Consider the following 21805-nt stretch of genomic DNA (forward strand, 5'->3'; position numbering starts at 1 on the left):
CTTTACAAGGCTCCACAGTCAGCTCCTGGGGCTTCTCAGAGCTGTGATAAATGTCCAGCTAAAGCTCTCCTTTTCTTGTTCCCTTTCTTTTTTTCTTGCTCACAACCAGACATCCAATTATACAGCCACCCCAAGTTTTTCAGTGATGTCTTTCAAGCTGCCCGGAGATACCCAACATTTGTGAAAGGTTTGTTGTGTAGGATCTCTTAAAGCCAACAGACTGTTGAACATTATGGTAAATAAGCACTTTCGGTGCAAATGTGAGAATCAAAAAGCCCTTTCAAGGAATTGAAGGGTCGAAACAAATGTAATAGTTGCCCCCCGCCGCTAAAATTACAAGAGCACATCCTATCATGATATGGCTGGGGAATTCGATTATGTCGGAGGTAAAAAGCTCATCAGTCAAGGCAATGTTTCAGTCTATTAAATAGGCCCCTGTTGGGCTTGGAGGCACTGCTGGGTCTGGGCCTCCTGCTGAGACAGGAAGTAAAGGGAAAGAGATACAGGCTAGCTCCGATTAGGTGATAGCATCCAGCTAACAGATAGGAGATCGCTTAAAGGAATATTCTGGGTTCAATAAGTAAAATTTTCCCCTGAGAATTTGTGGCCCAATGCAGATCAACAGAAGATAATTGTGGGTCAGAAATAGGCCTATGTTGAGGCCATTGAAGAAAGGGAAAGAAGAAAGCAAACAAACTACAGTGAATTATCCTATGGTTTGTTAACGTGGTACCTGTTCCTCTCCCTGCAGGCATTGACTCCAGTTCCCAGACAGCATCACAAGAACTTCTCATTCCAAATGACGTAAGTAAAACGTCTTTTTTGCAAGTATCGCATTGCTCAAGATACTCATTGATATTTTGTAATAATGCTTAATTGTGTTTATGTCTTACATGAAGACTTTATTAAGCCTTTGAGAATGGTCAGATATGTGTTTTAGAAATGATAAAAGTCATGTTCTTGATATTCTTGAGAGCACCTTTCATGGCACACTTTGGCCTTGCAGAAATTCTGAAACTTTTTATTTCAATCTGTCCACCCCCTGTCCAATTCAATCCTGTCATGGCGTCTGACATGCTTAGCACTCCTCTGCTGTCAAAACAGAGACGGTAAATAAAGCCAGAGCCTTTTGTCAGAGCTCTAGGTTGCACCCCGGGGGCGAACGGGACGTTCCCTTCATGCCTGCTGACCAGGGCTCCCTCCCGCCTCCACGTCTCTCTGAGATCACAGGATTAATCGACTGGCGAAGGGCCCAGCTGTGGACTCAGTACTCGATACATATTTTCAACTCCCATTGTTTTGTTATTTTAAAGCTTCATGCCCGACTCTATTCTTTGACTTTTTCCCATGATCTGATTGGTCTCCAGTTAAAAACAGGTCTCAAAACATGTTTTTTAAAAGTAAAACTGTTGTTCCATGCTGTTGTACTTTTTTTGAACATAAGTATTTGCACAATGTGCTGTTGTCTCAGTAAATGTAGTATCAATAGAATGGACCTACTCATAGAATGAAAACAATAAGAAATACTTGTTGTACTGTAAATTAATGTCAAAATCGGATGGTTTTAGATAATTTTACATTTATATCCTTTTGACATGGCAAAATTAAATACAAAAAATAATATATTTATTCAATGAGAACAGCAAGTGAGTATATTTGCAACACATAAAATCTTCATGTAAATATTTATATATCCAGCATTTTAAAAAATATTTTAGTTGTACAAGCCGACATACTAAACAGGTTTGAGTTTTTTCGCTTACGGAGTGTATCAGCATTTTTGATTTCTTGTACAGCTGTAATGGCAGACAAATGAAGTGAATGCATTATCTAGAGTCTAGAGTGAAGTCATTGACTACCTTGATGCACATGAACAGAAAAAGAGTCAGCTCTTGTCAAATTGACACTAGCTTCAAATAAAACTTGACTTACTGAATGGTTCTTAACCTCATCATACATGATAAACTTCAAAGCAACTTCAACCATTTCTTCAATCAAGGGCTAATTTAGCATGCTTGTATATTCATATTCCTGCATAAAGCAGGGTGATGGAAAGCATGTATTATTGAAATTCCCTCACAGCGATGCAATTCCAAGGCAAGGCGACATCAAACAGACATCAAACGGCTGGCAGGCTAAGTTGTTTATCATTCGCAATCAGGTTTCTCTCTATAGAGGAGCAGTTTCTCCATGGTGAACCATCCCCCCCTAAATCTCCTGAAACATGCTACAATTAGATTGGGATCGGATCAGGGCTCGAGAGCACAGCGGATGAAGCTGGGTCAGAACTCTACCTGTTTAAAGATTGGCCTGTGAGAGGTGGACGAGCCTGTCAGTGACACCAGTTTTTTGCTGTAAGGAGACGTGTCCTCGCTCCTCAGACTTTCAAAACTAAGACCTAAGAAGAAGTAGATTCACCTAAAATAGGCCTGTCTCCAGCTTGGCTAGGTTATATATACCTGTCTCTTGCTTTAGACAGATTTGAGCCATAGATTGCACCTTGATTTCAGTGGACAAAAAGAAATCAATAAAACAAACCAAAGTGATTTTTTTTCTTTGGTAAACTTGAAGGTTGGAGGAGGCTGTGTGGGTGACGGTACTTTGCTGCATTATCCTATTGCTTGAGGATATATAATTCATAGATTTCTAAAAATGAAGGATGTCATTGGGCAAATATGTGGTGCAGTGCAAAGGACATGCTGGAATCCTTTATGTCAGGGTGGCAGCGAGACCTGGCGGTCGACTGCAAGCACTTAACCACAATCAGCTGAGCCATTAATAGCCCCTGGGCACCAGGGAGAGCGGTGTGACAAATCAGGAGCTTTGACGTCCATATGACTCGTGAGGAAAGGAATGCTTTGTGGAGCAATTCTTGCCCACATAATCCAACTCACACTCAAAGTGAGGGTTGGGGGTTGGGATGCAGGGTGGACAAAAGACAAGCTGTCAGTCATTTGAATGATAAACTGTTAACTCATCCCAGTCGGGGGTCACTTCACTTTATCATTGTTCAGGCTTGACACCAATCCCTAGGGTCACCCAACCCCCTTGGTCCTTTTCCTTCAAGCTTTGGACACCTTCCACAGAATGTACAGGAACAACTGTATACATCATCTGGATTCATACAATGAGTTTAAGGAGCTGCAGGCCCACAACTTTTTTTAAAAACTTGATGCTGTCACAGTAGGATGAATTAGTTCAGCACCACCTGTTGTTGGTTTAAACTGGCCGTCTAGATCCACAGAACTATTAGCAGATGCTTGTTACATAGACAATGCCATGCACAGACACAGCCTTGTCATCTCAGGTCCAGATGAACAAACATATAAACTGGCATTTCAGAGCCAAGCATGATGACATGCACCCAAAGAGAGATTAAAGTGTTTGTCAATGAACACATTAGATACAGGCATGAGGGTGCAAACACTGTCCCTGAAATTAATAGTTACTTAACCACACGTGGGCAGTTGGGCTGTAAGTCATGCTTTATGAATTTCAGGATTGCTGTTGACCAAGCGACGTAAATTATCCAGATGTAAAATAAATTTGGCTTTCTTCAAACCGATCATGTTGTCAATGTTTATCATGGTGCAATTTTGTACCATGAACTATGGTATCTAATCCTACTCCAGGAGGGCCACTGTCCTGCTGAGTTTAGCTCCAACCTGAATTAAGCACACTTGATCCAGCTAATCGCGATTTCAAGAAACCTCCTGGCAGGTGTATTGGAGATAAACTCTGCAGGACTTTGGCCCACCAGAAGCAGGACTGGACACCCTTGTCTTGGAGGGAAATAGTGTCATAGAATAGCTGTTTAAATCTATTATTGATCTGATTGGTTTTGTACTTTCCTTTCAGCTGATTGGTTCAATAATCGGCAGGCAGGGTACCAAAATCAACGAGATCCGCCAGGTGTCGGGGGCTCAGATCAAGATTGGCAGTCAACTGGACAGCACTAGTGACCGACACGTCACCATCACTGGCTCCCCAATCAGCATCAACTTGGCCCAGTATCTAATCACATCCTGGTAAGCACTGGAAGCCATCCCATCCCACTAACAGATTCAGGGTGTTTGTACTTGACCACTCCATGTGTTTATGTGGCATATTTTACACCATAATGCTCTAGAGGACCCTGAAGTAGGAGACCCTGACAAAACCTCTGGGAATATTCAATCAGGGGTCTTTCTAGTCCACAGTTGCTGGCAAAAAAAGAAGCACTCTTGAGCAAAGGCATTGAACAACTAAAAAGCAAGAAGATGTGGCAGAAAGAAGCCAGGCTGAGGGATTAATTGGCCAAGTTTCAAGCCAGAATCTTGTTAAAGCTTAAAGGCAGAGCATTTTGGCCGCCTCATAGACAAACTGTATTTTTCTCCCACGTGATCTATGCGGTTGCAATTTGATCAAATGTTGTGTCAGGCAAGAAAGCAGTAAATTCCTGACAGCTCAGTTTCTCGGCAAAGACTTCTCCGTCAACGCTGGGGCAAAATTTAATTTGCTAATGTAACAAAATTAATAGTTCTGTTCTTTATTCAGGCTAATGAAAATGATCGTTTTATACTTATAACGTCAGTTCAATTAACCTAAGGTAGAATTTGCAAAACACACATAAACAATTCAAACCACAAGAACATTTTTATAGTTCTTGTTTGTAAAGAGTTCAAATCAGTTGACGGGAGAATATGAATTAATGAATACTAATGAAGAAACCGAATAAGACCACACTCCAAATTAGTGGCTTCTTTAACAATCAGTTATTGCATTTTCTGTATTGGCTAGCCAATAAATTAAGATTTCCAACAGATGCAGTGTCATGTACAAAGTTATATATTAATTCTTCTAGCATATTATGACTCAGCAAGTCGACAAGAGAGCAATAATTGGGTCTTGAATGGAATATTTATGCTTGGCTCAGGTGTGTTCAACAAGCAGACCGGTGCAGAATGTCAAACTCACTCTGAGAAGCCCTTTATTTGAAATATGTTACTCAGGCTTCCTGCATGGAAAAATGACTATTTTGATTTCAAGATATTTTAAGAAAGCTTTTGTTGTTTTGCTTCTGTCTTAATATTATTGATTTTTACTGGTTTCTCATCAGTTGAATTCCTATCAGTTTGGTTTTTTGCCAAGTGACGGCAACAAACGGCGGTCTCGGAGCAACCCAAGGCACTCTAGCGTCAGAATATTTCCTTAACTAGTCAGCTCCAACAAGCCATTAAAAATCAAACATGATTATTCATGTCCTAGAAGAAGTCTGGAGACGTCACCCCCAATCAGTGTCACTCTCTAAGAATGCTTCCTACGAGACAGACGTCTCGTTTCAATGCATTGCATCAGAACGTTCTGCATATTGAACACACCCCCTACGTGATAATGAGAAATCAGTCCTACGCCCTCGAAATACCTTAATGGCAGAGCACGTTTGATTACATGCATTTGCAATGAGTACCATGTTGACAAATGCATCTTTTTGATAAAAGATAAAGAAAATGCTACTAAAAATTGAAATCATTTTGTTTCTTTTCCCAAAGCCCCTACCCAAGCCATCACCCTGAATTAAACAGCTCCTTTCCCATGAGTGCCAAGGTCCCCCCTCAAATAATCTGTTGCAACCACCAGCAAAACACACCTCTCTTATGATTTTTTTGTTTCTGTTTTTTGATTTTTTTTTTTTATCTCTCTCAATTTTTGTTTAACATGTCTTTTATTTAACCTTCTAACCCTTCTCCATCCGGCTCCCCTCCCTTGTCCCTCCACCCTCCTCTCCTCCACCTCCTTCCTTCCCTCCCTCGTACAGTTTAGAGACCGCCAAATCCACTGCCCAGTCCTCCTCCATGTCGACCCCTGTAGACCTCAACATGAGCTTCACCCAGACTGCTCCCCCTGCATCGTCCTCTGCCGCAGCCCTGGCAGCGATGGGCGGCCTGCCCCACGCTCCAATCTTGGGCGCCCCCTATACCCTCCCCCTCTCCAGCCTCCTGGGAATCAAATCCGTCCCCTTCCTGGCACTCTCGGCCCCTGCTGCCCAAGCTGCTGCTGCCGCCGCCGCCGCCGCCGCTGCCCCTGCCCACGGCACCTTGGCTTCCTACACCGCCAAGATCTCCTCCGCCAACGGCATCAAGAAACCAGAGCGACAGAAGTTTGCGCCCTACTGAAGTTCGCTGAGAGGAACTAGCCAGTACCTCCTTTGTTTCCGAGACAACAAACAGGAGAGGAATACTTTGAGGGTTATTCTCTTCTAGCCTGATGTAGCTGTGTAGAAACAGACGGTACCAATTTTTTTTTTTTTTTTTTTTTTGGTTTAGTAACTTGTCCTGAAAAAACGGTAGGAAAATAATGGCATAAATTAACGTTTTTTTTGTTTTGTTTGTTTGTTGATGTTTTTGGCTGAGGTAGCCGCTAAAGCCATAGACTATTCCTAATCTCCTATTTTCCCGAAATCTTTACACGCGTTTATTGTCTACTCATATTTATTGATAACAATGAAATATTCCCGCAAAGAGTTTATAACGTAGAACACTGTTGACTGATGCTAATCTCTTATGTATCAGCTTTTATACAATGATGTCTGTGAATGCTTCTGTATACAACTTCCTGATTTTTTTAGAAATCTTTAAATGATGTATTAAAACAAAAATATGAAAAAAAGAAATGTTTTTAAAATGACATAAGATCTAAACCTTGCTTTTGTGTTACATTTTTACGTTTTGTTCACATTCGTTTTGAAATGTTATTTATTTTATTTATTGTGCGGAGTGTTTCTTTTACAGTCAATGTTTGTTTTTTCTGTAACGGCTGCAGACATTTCTTCCACTCGAATTACATACGTCCTGAAAAAGACACATGTCTGAGTAACCTCGAACAAGACATTAGTTTAGGTAGAGGGTTTCTTTGCTTTATATGGGAAGTGAATGGTGCCACGGTGAATTCTGGTATAAATATCCAAATACTAAACGGCTAACAAATTCATTTCAAAACTTGGCTAGCCATGGCTGAGTATGAACATTATTGTTTCAGGGAGGTTCTTTCACCATTTCTAATGGCATAAAATGACTACTATGCATGGTGACTGCCCTCGTCGGAACCTAATGCTGCATGTTGACTTGGCCCCTCACACATACACACTAGCAAAGATAGCTAACGCGTAGGTCTCTTTGTTGATGGCGTTAAAAATAGGCAGTGCTGCAGAAGAGCAATATTCGTCTGAAAGTACTAAAATATACACATATGGCAGATCTACACATAAACATGCTTCAAGTGTAGCTACAGTAATCATTATGCTCAATCACAGAGTATATTACGTGGACTGTCTTTTTCTTTTCTTTTTTTAATATAGAAATAATCACACTTATTTTTCTAAAACTAGAGTCCTAAAAAAATTGAATGTGACCACTCACACAATTCATTCATGTGGTAGATGCAGTATAACCTTGACTCGTGTTTGTCATTTTTTTCTTTATCGTAACGTTTTTTTTGTTTCGTTTAGATCTTTTCAAACGTCTGTCCCATACTCATTTGCATGAATTTAACTTGGCGTCTATGCAAAACATCTCGGGGGCGGTTCAGTGAGGTATCCTGTGTCATGCTTCATAGATGGCCCTAAATAAACCACCAGTGGGAAAGGGCTATTGGCAAAGACGGAATTCAAGGACAACGATGCTCTCAAATTTATGAACCATGCTATGTATAATATATATACATAAATATATAAATATATGTTATATTATATTCATATTTCCCATTCCAAAGCCTAACACATAACCACCCTCTCTTACACACTCTATGAAATGACACCGTGTGGCTTTGAAACGCACTGTCACCCTTCACCGTGATAATTCCACGATAGCCGGACAAGGTTTGAAAACTGTGCAGATGCTTGAATTATCCAAAGTCTGGTTTTTGGATTCACACGAGGTTTCGTTTGTCAGCCTTGGCATAAATGCAACTCTTGTTTTAGTTTTATTCATCAATGCCATAAAAATGAATAAAAACAATACTGTATTAACGTAATCCAGTCTCTTTTGTTCTTTTTCAGCTGCGTGAAATGGAACAACATTATCATTAATAGCTAAGTGTGTGCATGCTGGGATAGTCACAGTGACTAACAATGCACAGTCTGATCTTTTTAAATATTCATTTATTATAGTTAATTTTTTTTATTTGGAACTTTAGACCTGAAACGAGTTTAAACTCGAGACCTCAAGTAAACAAGCAATTAAAACTAAGCCTTAAGGTACAGTGTGTGTTTTATTAAAGCAATAATCCACTCAAGGCCATTACATCGCAGTGATTTTATCATGGGTTAGGGTGTTTGACCCTTGGTAACATCAGTGTACTGGATAACCTCCAGTGCCATGTTGCTTGCATGAAACAGCAGCGACAGTAATGTAATACAAGACAGCAATATTAATTTTCGTCATATCATTAAAGCCTGCAGTGATGTAGAGTACCAAACCAACTAGGATCTCAAAACTTTGCTTTTAAGCAAAACAAATTGGTAATGACATAATTGAATCAGAAACTATAACATTTCAGACATATAGGCCTGGTTTCACAGACGTGGCATAGATTAAACCAGAATTAGGCCTTGGTTCAATTAGGACATTTGAGGAGCTTTTATAAATGTGCATTATAAAAATAAAAATAAACATTACTGGAGTGCATCTTGAGACAAATTGGCACTGCACGGACATATTTGAAGATATATCAGTGCAAGTTGCTTTCAGTTGAAACAGCTCAAACATGCATGTTAGTCTGGAACTAGGGTTAAGCCTTGTCTGTGAAACCAGGGGATGGCAATTGCTTAGTATTAAAACTATATATTTTAAGTTTAAAGTTGGCATGAAATAGATTTTCTAAATGCATGTTATAGATCTTTTTGTGAATGATTCATACATGCACGCGTTTCATTTATTTACTTTTTTTGACCTTGCAATTCTTAATCAAAATGTCATAACATAAGATCTTCCAGTTAAACGACACACTTTTCTGATGATGTATAATGGACTTCTCCAATCGTTTCATCCGCGTAAACCCCGCCCCTTTCAAACAAAGTTCGAATTCAGGAGTGCGTTTCCCGCCAACGACGTAACTCACTGCTTCACTACCATAGTACTATGCATAGTTGAAGAAATCAACTAGCTAGTCCCGAAATTGTATTGTGTGTATATATATATATATATAGGTTTCCTATTGTAAAAATTTTTTTTGGGTTTAAAGTTCGGCTATCTCATGTGTCCCAATTTTGATTGTGTCCGTTTTGAGCCATGGGGGTAACAAATGGGGGCTCGTCCGGGATCTGAACCCGGGACCTCTCAGCTCAAAAGGGACGCAACAATCGTTCGTATGTACTAGAACACGTATGCACATGCTCACGCTTTAAAAATTAGTTAAAAAAACTAAGAGACGTAAATGACATGTATATTCAAAATAAATTATATAGATTGTACTGAATGTGAGCTTGCTTATTTTGCTCAAGATAAGGATTTATTGAGTCCACATGTCAAATGCAAACCAGAAACTATGCTTCTAACCACGGGTCGAGAGCTGTCGTTCCAACCACGCAACTTTGCGATGCTGTTTGCGAATGTTCGTTAGAACGATGGTTTCGGGAAACACAGACTCGTTTAACTATGCTGATAACAAGGGAACTTGCAACCATAGTTGCTTTCGGAAAATGCACCCCAGATCTGCATTTTTTTTCCTTTTTCCATAATCTGATACACGCCATAATGATGTACGCCACAATACAGAAGAACAGATCTGTCGCTACTTCCGCTACATCATACATTTTATGCAAAATATTTAGATATTTTCAACAAGTAATTTGAGACTGACTCGATGTAAATCTAGAAAGCTTCATGAAAGTGGACAATCATCTTTTCACGCAGTTTAGATTAGTTTTTCACTAGAATTTGACTATTCATTTTTTTTGTGTTTAATAGCGTTGAAATTGCTTCTACCGAAGCATATACCGTCACTAATCTCACACTACATCTGTCATGAAAGGTTAAAATGCTATTGGTGAAATAAGTCTTCAAATCAGCATTTCTTAGCATTCATTATGCCAGTGGTTCTCAACTCGTTTGGCCATGGGACCCACATTTTCCCATGGTCATTAAGCCGCGACGCACTTTATAATGAATTATATATAGACCTATTATAAAAAAAATTAAAACAATTTTTTTTTAAAAACAAGCAAATTTATTCCACAAAAATGATTGACACGCACACAAGTACCATCCCCCTTTAACTTAACATACACATACATTGTAAGAATATGGCTAAGTCCTATGAGGTAAAGCTATTAAATAGCAGTCCCAAACTAGTTTCTGTTGGCATTTTGGGGTTATAGAAACAACAGTTGCCATGGAGAATACACAATACTAACATGAACTGTTAATGAAACATGGAAACTGCTCCTGATGAACAGAATGAACATCATACCAGCATGCAAATCCTTCTCAGCTAACACATGACGTGCCAGTAACATGATTTATTGGTATATTGCTTGTATTTTGTGACTTACCAATTGACAACTTAACGACGTTGCACGCTCTTAGTTTTTTGCACTTTATATAGCGAAGCGATATGCAATTGAAGAGTGAGCGCTACTAGCGCAGCATAACGGACAGGAAAGTTCGAAACAAGCTACGCAAATAACGTTACAATAATGACACTGACATATAGCCTGACAACATTTCATTTGACAGCAGCTACTGAATCAGGACAACGCGTTTTTCTCAGGCATTTGGGCTCTGACAGAACTGTCAACAGCTTTCACGTAAGTCTTTCAAAATAAAAGTCTTGCATCGGCAAAACATTTAGAATTACGTTTTTTGTTGTTGATGTAGTTTCTTTGACTGCACACTAGACCTTGACACACACTCAGAACGGTCTCGCGACCCACCAGTTGAGAAACACTGCATTATGCAGTATTAATGCCAACACACTGTCATTAGAAGATTTGCCTGGTCTGTCAACATTGACGTTACGTTTTTACAAGGTTAGCATCCTCTCAAAAGCTAATTAAAAAGCCATTGCGCAGTGGGCCGTTAAAACAAGCAGTCTAAAATAAGACATCCCACTTTGTTTGAACAAGTCTCTATTGTGTCACTCAGTGCAGACGGTGTGTTTTCATTTCTGAGGAAGGGCCTCTCGAGAGCAGTACAGCTGAATCTCAACAGAGATTGCCGAAATTCATCTGTATAATAAACAAACTCAGCTATAATAACATGCTGACACATCAGCCACCCCTCTATCTTACTATCCCAGTGCAACCTGGGCTGAGAGTGCCGCCCATGGCGGTTTGCCATCACGCCAATGAATGCAACGACGCCAGAGATGAAAGCAGTCTATGAATAAAGCTTACACCTCACAGCAGCTGCTCAAACACAAACAAATTCTTACAGGCGGGGTTTTCTGTCCCGAACGGGTGGGGGTGAGTGTAATGACAGCCTAAACACAGTCTACATCTCTCACAAAGGAACTCGCTGATGCCCACACACACACGGCAATCCGTGACATCTCGCGCAAGAAAAACCCACCAGGTTTGGCGTCCTCCAATTGATGTCCACGGTCTGAGACGCACACTTTACAAGAGTAATTATGCAACAGTAACCTCCTACAGCCAGTGAGTGGAATAATACTTGCAATTTACCAACAATTAAAGACAATCTGGAGACAAAGCGGTTTGAAACGGAAGCCAGTAATTATGTGGTGGCCATTTGGCTGTGGTGTGAACGAACACTCGTGGGTTTGGCATGCGAATAAAAGCTCATGGATTGGGGGGGAAAAACATGGAAATTGGAATGGAATTCACAGGAAACTGAAATCCAGCTCAGCCCATTAAAAAGAAACTAGAGTGTATTTTTAGCCTTAAGCTATCTAGAATGATTTAGGGCCACTGTGACCTTCCCTAGAGGCAATGTGAAAGCCTGTACAATATTATGAAACTGAAAACAGCAACTTCACCATTTTCTATTAACAGGCCAAATCTCCCACCGTAACGTGGAAATGTTCTTGAGATGCATAAGTTGTATTGATTTACTCTATGCATATTGCCCTGGATTTGGCCTTAGTTGCCAAGTTGTAGCATATATGCAAGTCTGATCTAATGATGTTGATAACCAAGGTCTACCAAGTTTAAAATCTTATATTTTTAAAGGCAAATGTCTAATTTCTGTATTCAGGCAATGCAAGATGAAAACAGAAACAAATATGGAACAGTTTATGCATTAAAAAGTTTATAATATTTTAAAGTTTTCCAGTTCATACCATTATAAAGATAGAAAATAGCTGTCATTTTGCACAGACATGGTTTATTACACTAGCCTTACATTTAAACCCCACAATAATTCCATTGTAAGAGCATCACTGTAAATGTGATTAAGTGCTTTTACAAGCAGGGTTATTATACTTAAAGCATAAAAAATAAAAAACTTTAAATAAAAGAAACTTTCACTGAAATAAAATCTAAAAAAGAAACTTATTAAAATAATTTTTTATTTTTACACTTTTTTACATAAAATTACTAAAAACTATAGTAATGATACTATTATATAGTTTTAAAAAAGTAAAAAACGATAATAGTATCTCAAAGTGTTTGCATTAAACTGTTATCGTTACAGAGTTATTATCATTAACTAAAACTGCTTAAAACATTTCTGTTAATTGAAATAAAGCTGACATTTTTTTTTTTTATAAAAAACCTTAAACTAAACAAATATTAGAAATGTTGCCTTGTGACAATATAAGCACTAAAATGATTCACTGGAAATAAAAAAAAAAAACTAAAATTTAATAAACAAATTAAACCTAAATAGCAATATTTAAAAAAAATGTAATACAATTACTAAAAATGTATCTAAAATGAACAAAAACTAAAAAATACAATCTAATTCAAAATAAACCTAACATAACACTGTACCGTCATTCCTGGTCGTTCTGACGCCCTGTTGAAATCGCAAAATGGTCACAAGAGTTCTGTGACTAATATATTTGATGTCCTTCACATTAGAGTGACCTTTTGCCTCCAATGCTACACACACAGCCATTCATTTGTCCAAGGCAGGGCAAGAGGCATCATGGGATACACAATTACACGTCATTATCCATGTGGACTGGGTCTGTTTAGAGGTTCAATGAAAAAACCAAGGTCTGTATAATAGCCTCATTCCTCTAAGATCAAAAAGACGATCAAAGGCACCGAGGCCTCGGGTGACCTGTTAATGAATGATGAAATTTTGCAGGGTGCTAATGTGCTTCAAACTGCTACACACTGAAAAGAAAAAAAAAATCTAATATTGAATGAAGAAGAAAGTGGGATTTATATGACAAACCAAATTGTTTATTACATTTGAGGAAGACTTTACTTTTTGAGTGTTTTTGAGAATTTCATAAAACACCTCCTCATTCAAGATTTTGCTATCCTGTTATGTTAAGATTTGGTTCTCTGTCGTCAGAATGCAACAATGAAATACTAATTAATCATACACTTCAGTTCATAAATGATTAGGATTGAAATAAAATAGCAGATGACTAACAGTAAATAAGCTAAATAAACTGTCTTTAATATGCGCCTCTAGGGCTAGGAAATTTATTTTACACAATTAGTTTAAAGATGAAATAAAAATGGTCAAATAGTTGAGCAATCTCAGCAGACTAAGCCAACTGACCAATCAGAGCAGAGTAGACCAATCACAACAGACTGGACCATCTGACCAATCAGAGCAGAGTAGACCAATCACAACAGACTGAGTCATCTGACCAATCAGAGCAGAGTAGACCAATCACAACAGACTGGGCCATCTGACCAATCAGAGCAGAGTAGACCAATCACAACAGACTGAGTCATCTGACCAATCAGAGCAGAGTAGACCAATCACAACAGACTGGGCCATCTGACCAATCAGAGCAGAGTAGACCAATCACAACAGACTGAGTCATCTGACCAATCACAGTAGAGTAGACCAATCACAACAGACTGGACCATCTGACCAATCAGAGCAGATCCAGAACAATTTCGGAATCTGTGAGAAATGAGGTGATGCTGCAAATGTAGCCTATATAATGTGAAAATGTAATTATTTTATGACCTTGGATTTATGTAAACCTGTTGTAGGAGACCTTCAAAACAAAATAAAGAGCCTTTAAAACAGCATAATAGGGGCACTTTAATACCACCTGCTGCAAATTAAGGCTATAAAAAAAATGATGAGCTCTTCAAATATGTTTAGCTCGCACTGCCCGTTTCGACAGGGAATACTGCACATGCGTTTTAAAGCGACTGCAGTTTTAACTGAGTGGAATTTCCCCCCTTCCTAACCACTATTTGGATCCACGAGACGGCACAAAGCGCGTGGGTTCGTTCTCCGTCCCTGTAATTACGCGTCTATGAGAGTGAGTCACACTGGCGGATCTGAAACTCATTCAGCAATCCTACAATCAGCGACAATGAGGGTTTTCAGCACAGACAGAGGTCTGCGTGTTAAGCGATTAAACACAGGGGTCTGTCCCTCACGCTCGTTCACTAGCGCGCTGAGCACACAGCCCATTTATCAAGCTATACACACACGTCATGTACAAACTGCCTTCCCATTCACTATATGCAAAACAAACTGTGAAAGGCTCCACTGAATGACCTGGTTATCAACACAACCCTTCTGAAGAACTGAAGCTTCCTTTGCAGCTCAGAGGAAGCGGCTGAATGACGTGTCACCAAACCCTCAATCCAATACTGTAAACTCCTCACCTCTGATCAAAGGCCTCTGAAGCTTCTCTCCCAGTGTCCCATCAGAAAACGGGATCAATCCCAGGGTCTGAAACAGGAGGAGGGGAATGACCTGGACCATCTGCTCATCTACAGGGGGAGAACGACTGTAACATGTACAGATGTGCTGGTCTCGGAGTGCACTCCGTTAGACCTGTGAGATATGGATAGGCATTCGTTTTTTGGAAATCTCAGGCCTTTTAATAAATACAATCCAAATCCATCAGCTTAAATCTATTTATTTTTTGTACACTAAATAAGAAAAATTAAGATTTGTTTGTATTGTTTTTGAAAGAAGTCTCTTCTGCTCACCAAGGCTGCATTTATTTGATCTAAAAACGGTAATATTGTGAACTATTTGAATACATTTTAAGATGCATTTATTCCAGTTTTCATTCTAATAAGATGATTTGATCAAGAAACAAGATTATTGATGTTGAAAACAGTTGTGCTGCTTCATATTTTTGTGGAAATTGCTAATATATTTTTACAGGATTATTTTATGAATAGCATTTATTTGAAACTGAATTATTATTATTTTTTTAACAATGTAAAAGTCTTTACTGTCACTTTGGATCAACTTAATGCATCCTCGCTGAAGAAAAGAATTCATTTCTTTCTTTTTTAAAAATCTTATAACATTTGAATGGTAGTTTATCATGGTCTCCACAAAAATATGAAAACAACTGTTTTCAACATTGATGATCAGAAAAGTTTATTGATCATGAAATCAGCATTTTATATGATTTCTGAAAGATCATGTGACACTGAAGACGGCAGTAATGATGCTTAAAATTCAGCTTTGATCACAGGAATAAATTATATTTTAACATACATTACAATAAAAAACAATTATTTTAAAATGAAATAATATTTCACCATATTACTGTTTTTTTTATCAAACAAATGCAGCCTTGGTGAGCAGAAGAGACTTTGTTCTAAAACATTTAAACATCTAAATGATTATTATTTCAAATGTTGTACTAGTAGAGTATTTGTGTATTATGTATTTGTATGTGGAGAGATCAATGTGCAATGGCAGAGAGTGCGGGAAAACAATATCGAAAGCACTAATTTCATTGATTTGCCATTACATAATTGCAGTTAATAACAGCTTTATAGACTGCCCATGCTTGTTAATGGAAAATGCTGTATCATAAGTTCAAACAGCTCCCCTCGGACAGTCTCCCTGCTGTAAACCATGCTCTTTATTAACATTTACTTCTAATTAGAAATGGGATACATGCACTTCCCCTAAGGCAACTTAAAAGTGTTAGACTGGTGTTAACAAATCTACAAATCGAATGGATCGCTTCATGGGTTTTCTTAAATTTGATGGTGTCTTAACTGAAGCCTTTGAGACAATACCACAAAATCATATCCATATCACATTTGAATTAAATGTATTGTAATTATATGTATATATACACACATGTACACATGAGAAAAATAAGAATACAAAAAAAAAAAAAAATAACCAAGGTAGAACATATGGACGCATTACATTACGATACGTCCTACAAACTGGCTTAATACCATTCGAAAATTTGGGGTCAATAAAATTTTAAGAAATCAATACTTTATTTGGCAAGCATGCATTAAATTCATCAAAATCAGTAATCACTTTTACATTGTTATTAAAGATTTCAATTTCAAATAAAAGCTGTTATTTGAAACTTTCTATTCATTAAAGAATCCAGGGGGAAAAAAGTGTCGGTTTCCAGAACTTTCCACGAAAATATAAAGCAGCACGACGGTTTTCAACATTGAAATAATATCGACCGCAAAGGGGGCACTCGTGAGCACCCTCCTGAAACCTAAAATGACAAATGGGACACCCCACGGTCTCATAGACTTGACGGACACGCGCACACGCTAGCAATTGTAAGTTCACAAGACCGAAAGTGCATATGAAGTGTGCCATATGGGACGGCGCCTTTAAAATGCTCACGCGCTCGACTGTGCGAGAGACGGAGCGGAACGTTTAAAATGACGAATGTTGGGGGGGACAATAAACATAACAATTCTCAAGAGCAATTTTTGAAGGGGACACCAATAATACAGGCAAAATTGTACTTGCAAGGATATGTGTACACCGAGGAAAGCCTTACTACTATTATTGGTTATTGTGTAGCATGGAGACTGTTCCATTATCCTTCTTCTCAAAGTTTCTTTCTGGTTTAATGAAAAAGCTGACTAAATTGACCAAAAAATTTTTTCAAAACCATAATTTTTTTTGTAATTAAGTTGTTTTGTGTAAACAACTTATTTACAAAAAATGTATGGTTTTGAAGAATTTTTAGCCGGGTTTTCGCCTTAAAGGCTCTATAGAAATCTGGCACCCTATTGAACGAAGTTAAACCGAGAGAGCGTGCGATCACAGACACCAGAATGAACGCGTTCACAGTAATGTACATCAGGCAGTAATACAGCACGTTCAGTTCACGTTCGCCCAAAATATGAACGAGTTCATGAACGCGTTCAGGCACAACACAATTAAATGATATAATATATATATTGTGGGCCACAAGTGCACGTGAAGTAAGTCTTCTGGGACAGAGCCTGAATGATTCCTGAAGGATCATGTGACACTGAAGACCAATCAGATGCTGAAAATGCAGCTTTGATCACAGGAATAAATTACATCTTAAAATAGAAAACAGTTATTTTAAATTGCTGTTCTGGCAAGACGTTGTTCTTATGTTGATCCTGGAACAAAATATAGTCTAAAAACATAGTCCTACCCCTAAAATCAGAGGGAAATGATAGGAAAATAAGAATGGACTAGAAGACAAACTATAAACCTATCCCTCAAATCTAATTGGCTGGTTGGGATGTTGTTCCAGGGTCAACAAGGATATTGATGCAGGAACACGTTCTACTTTTGAACGGTAGTGTGTATATCATGGGGTGCAACATTGTCTTGATGCGTTTAGTGAGATTGAGCGAGCGTTGTTCAGTCACGTCTCCACAGGGTCGCACTGCCTGCTCTATTGTGCTGCTTCATGGTTTAAAAATACACCCGCAATCTTATCTGGACAAAACAGTCGACAATTGTTTCTGGGAGATTCCCGTCCCTGACTTAACGGAGTCGGATTGGCGAGACGGGGCCATAAGCTCCCGACAGCGATGAGCAGCTTTCTTTGTAGTCGTGTAACAATGCCTAAAGCAATATGGTAGGTATGTCACAGATACATGTGACGGCCAAAAGCCACAACGCCACATGCCTGGCGGACAGAATGCAAAGCCCGGGCTCAGCTGACATCATCTGCCAAGCCTTTCGGGACCGCGGGACTGCTGGTGATGTGTGGTTGCACCATATCCTGCAAGCTTTACTAGGAATCCATGTGCATGCCCTCTTTGGAGCATGTGAACGGATCAAAGGGTGTAGGGCAGCTGATTTGGGATCAGATGTTTGGGTCTCAATGATTCTGGAAGATCTGTGGAGGGAGAATAATATCGAGTCAAACATCAAGCCAACACGTTTCTTTCTTTTATAAATATAAAAAGACACACGCAATTGCAATTCTAGAGGTCTAAGGCTACGTCGCCTATACAGGTTCCTCAAAGCTGGTCCAAGAGGGCCACTGTCCTGCAGAGTTTCGCTCCAATCACAATCAGAGACACCTGAACAAGCTAATCAGTGTCATCGTGATTACTAGAAGGCTATGGCAGGCGAGGTTTTGATTGGAGCTAAAATATGCAGGACATCGGCCCTCCGGGACAGGATTTGAGGAACCCTGGTCTACACTAATCCAGATACATTTGAAAGCGCATCTTTTTCTCTACGTTTGGCCTTTCGCCCACACAGAGACAGCGTTTTTGTCCTGCGGAAACTACGACGCTCTCCAAGGGTGGATACTTTTAAAAACGCCGTTTTCGAGCTATAATGTGGACTTTGAAAACGCATGTTAAGTCATGTGGCGCATATCGTACCGATAGATGCGTGTTTATGTAGGTATGTGCCATTCACAACACATCAGTCTTGCTAATGATAAATACATTGGCAAAACATGAGAGCAATTGCGTTTTAGACCAAACATGGAATGACAATTGAGTCCGACCTGGACGTACCAGTAAGGGGTGAGATACTTTGCTAATAAGATCAATTATGCCTGGTCCCTCGTTAGTGAGCTTTTACGCAAACACATTAAGATGATTTTAGCATTCTACGACATTTCAGTGTGGACAACAAACGCTAGCGTGGACGGAGAGTGTTTTGAAATGAAAAAGGCGTTTTCAAAGGTATCCGGATTAATGTAGACGTAGCCTAAGAGCTGCAATAAAGTGCAACAATTGAGTTCCGGAAGTAAAAACTCCATTCATTTTCTCCATTTTCTCCATAAGGAAAATAATTTTAAACGACAACATATAAACCTTTAAAAGCTACATGGTTGTTAATCGATGGTAAAACCTGCATTATTTTAGCAGCGGAATTCCTAATGACAAACTACATTACCCATAATGCTGTACAGAAAATCCCACCAATCAGAGTCGAAACAAGCACCAAAAGATCTCGTTAGCTCCGCCCACTCTAACGAAGCACTGCGGATGACGTAATCGAGTCGATCAAAATACTGAAATGTTTGAATATATATGCATATTTCGCAATAAACTTAAAATATATTTGTACACATATAATCAACATTTGCAATTGAGTAGTTTTATGTTTGTCCATTTTTAACTCGATTATGCTATTTGCAATGCTTCATGGGATTGTAGTTCTTTCCCTCAGTAGAGCGGTTAGGTAAACAGTCTTGTACCGTTATCTTTTTGTTTGTAGTGTTGTGATTTACCTCGTAGCTGATTGGCTGGTCTAGGGTTAGGGTCTAGGGTCTAACCCTCTTTAACAAAGACTATTTTACAATCCCAATGGGAGAAATGAATGGAAAACATACTTCCGGACCCAGCGCCGCTGGAAAAGTGTGCGGGCACTAATACACTCTATAGTGGTTTGAAGACCCCATGTGTCACTAATGGCTGAACTCTGGTATGGTCTCGTTCATGCGTGTTCTTACCGAAGGTCCATAAAGACGAAGAAAACTACATCACCAGATCCGGTCAACTCATCAGCCCAGCTGAGAAGCAGTGGGGCCATGTTTCATTGATTTTCCTCGCTTTAATGGATTTCATTGGACCCTCTTCATGAATCCGCATTAATATTTCATTACTTGTGTCTTCCATTTCCTGCGCCATAAGAGCATCAGGCTAGCTTACAGTGAAGTGCTCTGGGTCGATGGACTGCTACCAGCCGAACCCCCGAAACACCCGATCCCTGGCTACGCCCCGGGGACCAAACTTGTGATTCGAAACGACAAAAAGGGCAAAAAAGAATTAGCCAACAGCGTACAAAAACATGCTAGCACAACAACCCCGAGCTGCAAAGGGATTCACGTGCTTGTAAATAAATAACCTTGTTGTGCGACCTGAGATTTCATTTGCAGCTGGAACACGTTTCATGTGAACATGAAAATCTGTAGCGTTGTTACTTGAGCAAGCTTATTTTGTTGGGTTCGAGTTGTTTTTCTGCCAAACGAACCGTGCTGTACCTGAAAGAACTAGATGCGGCCCTTTTAGTTAGAAAAATGCACAAAACAACTCGCAGTTGCGTTTAATATTATATTACCGGGTTGAGAGGAATTGTGGACGTTAATGTATTCAAGTGCAATAGCGTAAACTAAAGCGATCAGACATATACAGGTCAGACGGCTGCTGGCTCAGCACGCCATGGAAAGATGCTTTCTTTAAAATCCTTTCAAGAGCTGCTTCAAAGGATCCATCAATGTCTCAAAGTGAAAAATAATGCATCTATGACAAATAGGTAAGTGTTGAAAAATAAGTCTATCCCACTGAATTGTCTAAAAAAACAGAGCTTTGAAAAAGGTTTAAAGACATCTTTTGCATGTTTGATTTGGATGATTAATAAACTATTATGCATAAAAACTATTTTAGCTTTTATCACCATCCCCAATTCACCTTAAACCAATATCTCAATGAAAGCTATAATTCTATATATATATATATACAGAGAGAGAGTGTTTGTGTAACACTTTACAATAAGGTTTCATTAGTTAACATGAACTGCACTTTTACAGCATTTATTAATCTTCTTTGTTCATTTCAACATTTACTAATACATTATTAAAATCAAAAAAGTTATTTGTTATTAGTTAATGCATTGTGACCTAACATGAAATAATGCACAGCTGTATTTTTATTTACTAACATTAATAAAGATGAACAAATACAGTAACTAATGTATTGCTCACGGTTAGATAATGTTTAATACATGAACTAGAGCTGCTTCAAAGGATCCATCAATGTCTCAAAGTGAAAAATAATGCATCTATGACAAATAGGTAAGTGTTGAAAAATAAGTCTATCCCACTGAGTTGTCTAAAAAAACAGAGCTTTGAAAAAGGTTTAAAGACATCTTTTGCATGTTTAATTTGGATGATTAAAAAACAATTATGCATAAAAAGCTTTTCACTTTCATTAACATCCCCAATTCACCTTAAACCAGTGTCTCAAATAATATATACACTCACCGGCCACTTTATTAGGTACACCTGTCCAACTGCTCGTTAACACTTAATTTCTAAGCAGCCAATCACATGGCGGCAACTCAGTGCATTTAGGCATGTAGACATGGTCAAGACAATCTCCTGCAGTTCAAACCGAGCATCAGTATGGGGAAGAAAGGTGATTTGAGTGACTTTGAACGTGGCATGATTGTTGGTGCCAGAAGGGCTGGTCTGAGTATTTCAGAAACTGCTAATCTACTGGGATTTTCACGCACAACCATCTCTAGGGTTTACAGAGAATGGTCCGAAAAAGAAAAAACATCCAGTGAGCGGCAGTTCTGTGGGCGGAAATGCCTTGTTGATGCCAGAGGTCAGAGGAGAATGGCCAAACTGGTTCGAGCTGATAGAAGGGCAACAGTGACTGAAATAACCACTCGTTACAACCGAGGTATGCAGCAAAGCATTTGTGAAGCCACAACACGCACAACCTTGAGGCGGATGGGCTACAACA

The 21805-nt window shown here is 39.0% G+C and overlaps 2 protein-coding genes across 4 annotated transcripts in view; one reads left to right on the plus strand and one right to left on the minus strand.

The window, feature by feature from the left end:
• The window catches only part of pcbp4 (poly(rC) binding protein 4), an 80357-nt gene extending 72347 nt beyond the window's left edge, over nt 1–8010 (plus strand). For 2 of the 3 annotated variants that reach the window (XM_056260578.1, XM_056260579.1), the window contains 3 exons: nt 752–804; nt 3859–4028; nt 5798–8010. In XM_056260578.1, coding sequence (XP_056116553.1) covers nt 752–804; nt 3859–4028; nt 5798–6155 — 581 coding nt within the window. In that variant the 3' untranslated portion in view covers nt 6156–8010. Of the gene's footprint in view, nt 1–751; nt 805–3858; nt 4029–5531 lie in introns of all 3 variants that reach the window. The other variant, XM_056260580.1, reaches the window with a different exon arrangement.
• The window catches only part of rbm15b (RNA binding motif protein 15B), a 270324-nt gene that overhangs the window by 240626 nt on the left and 7893 nt on the right, over nt 1–21805 (minus strand). The window lies entirely within an intron of this gene.

This window comes from Rhinichthys klamathensis, unplaced genomic scaffold (genome assembly GCF_029890125.1).
Source record: "Rhinichthys klamathensis goyatoka isolate OS25496 unplaced genomic scaffold, OSU_Roscu_1.1 h1tg000009l_1, whole genome shotgun sequence".
NCBI lineage: Eukaryota > Metazoa > Chordata > Actinopteri > Cypriniformes > Leuciscidae > Rhinichthys > Rhinichthys klamathensis.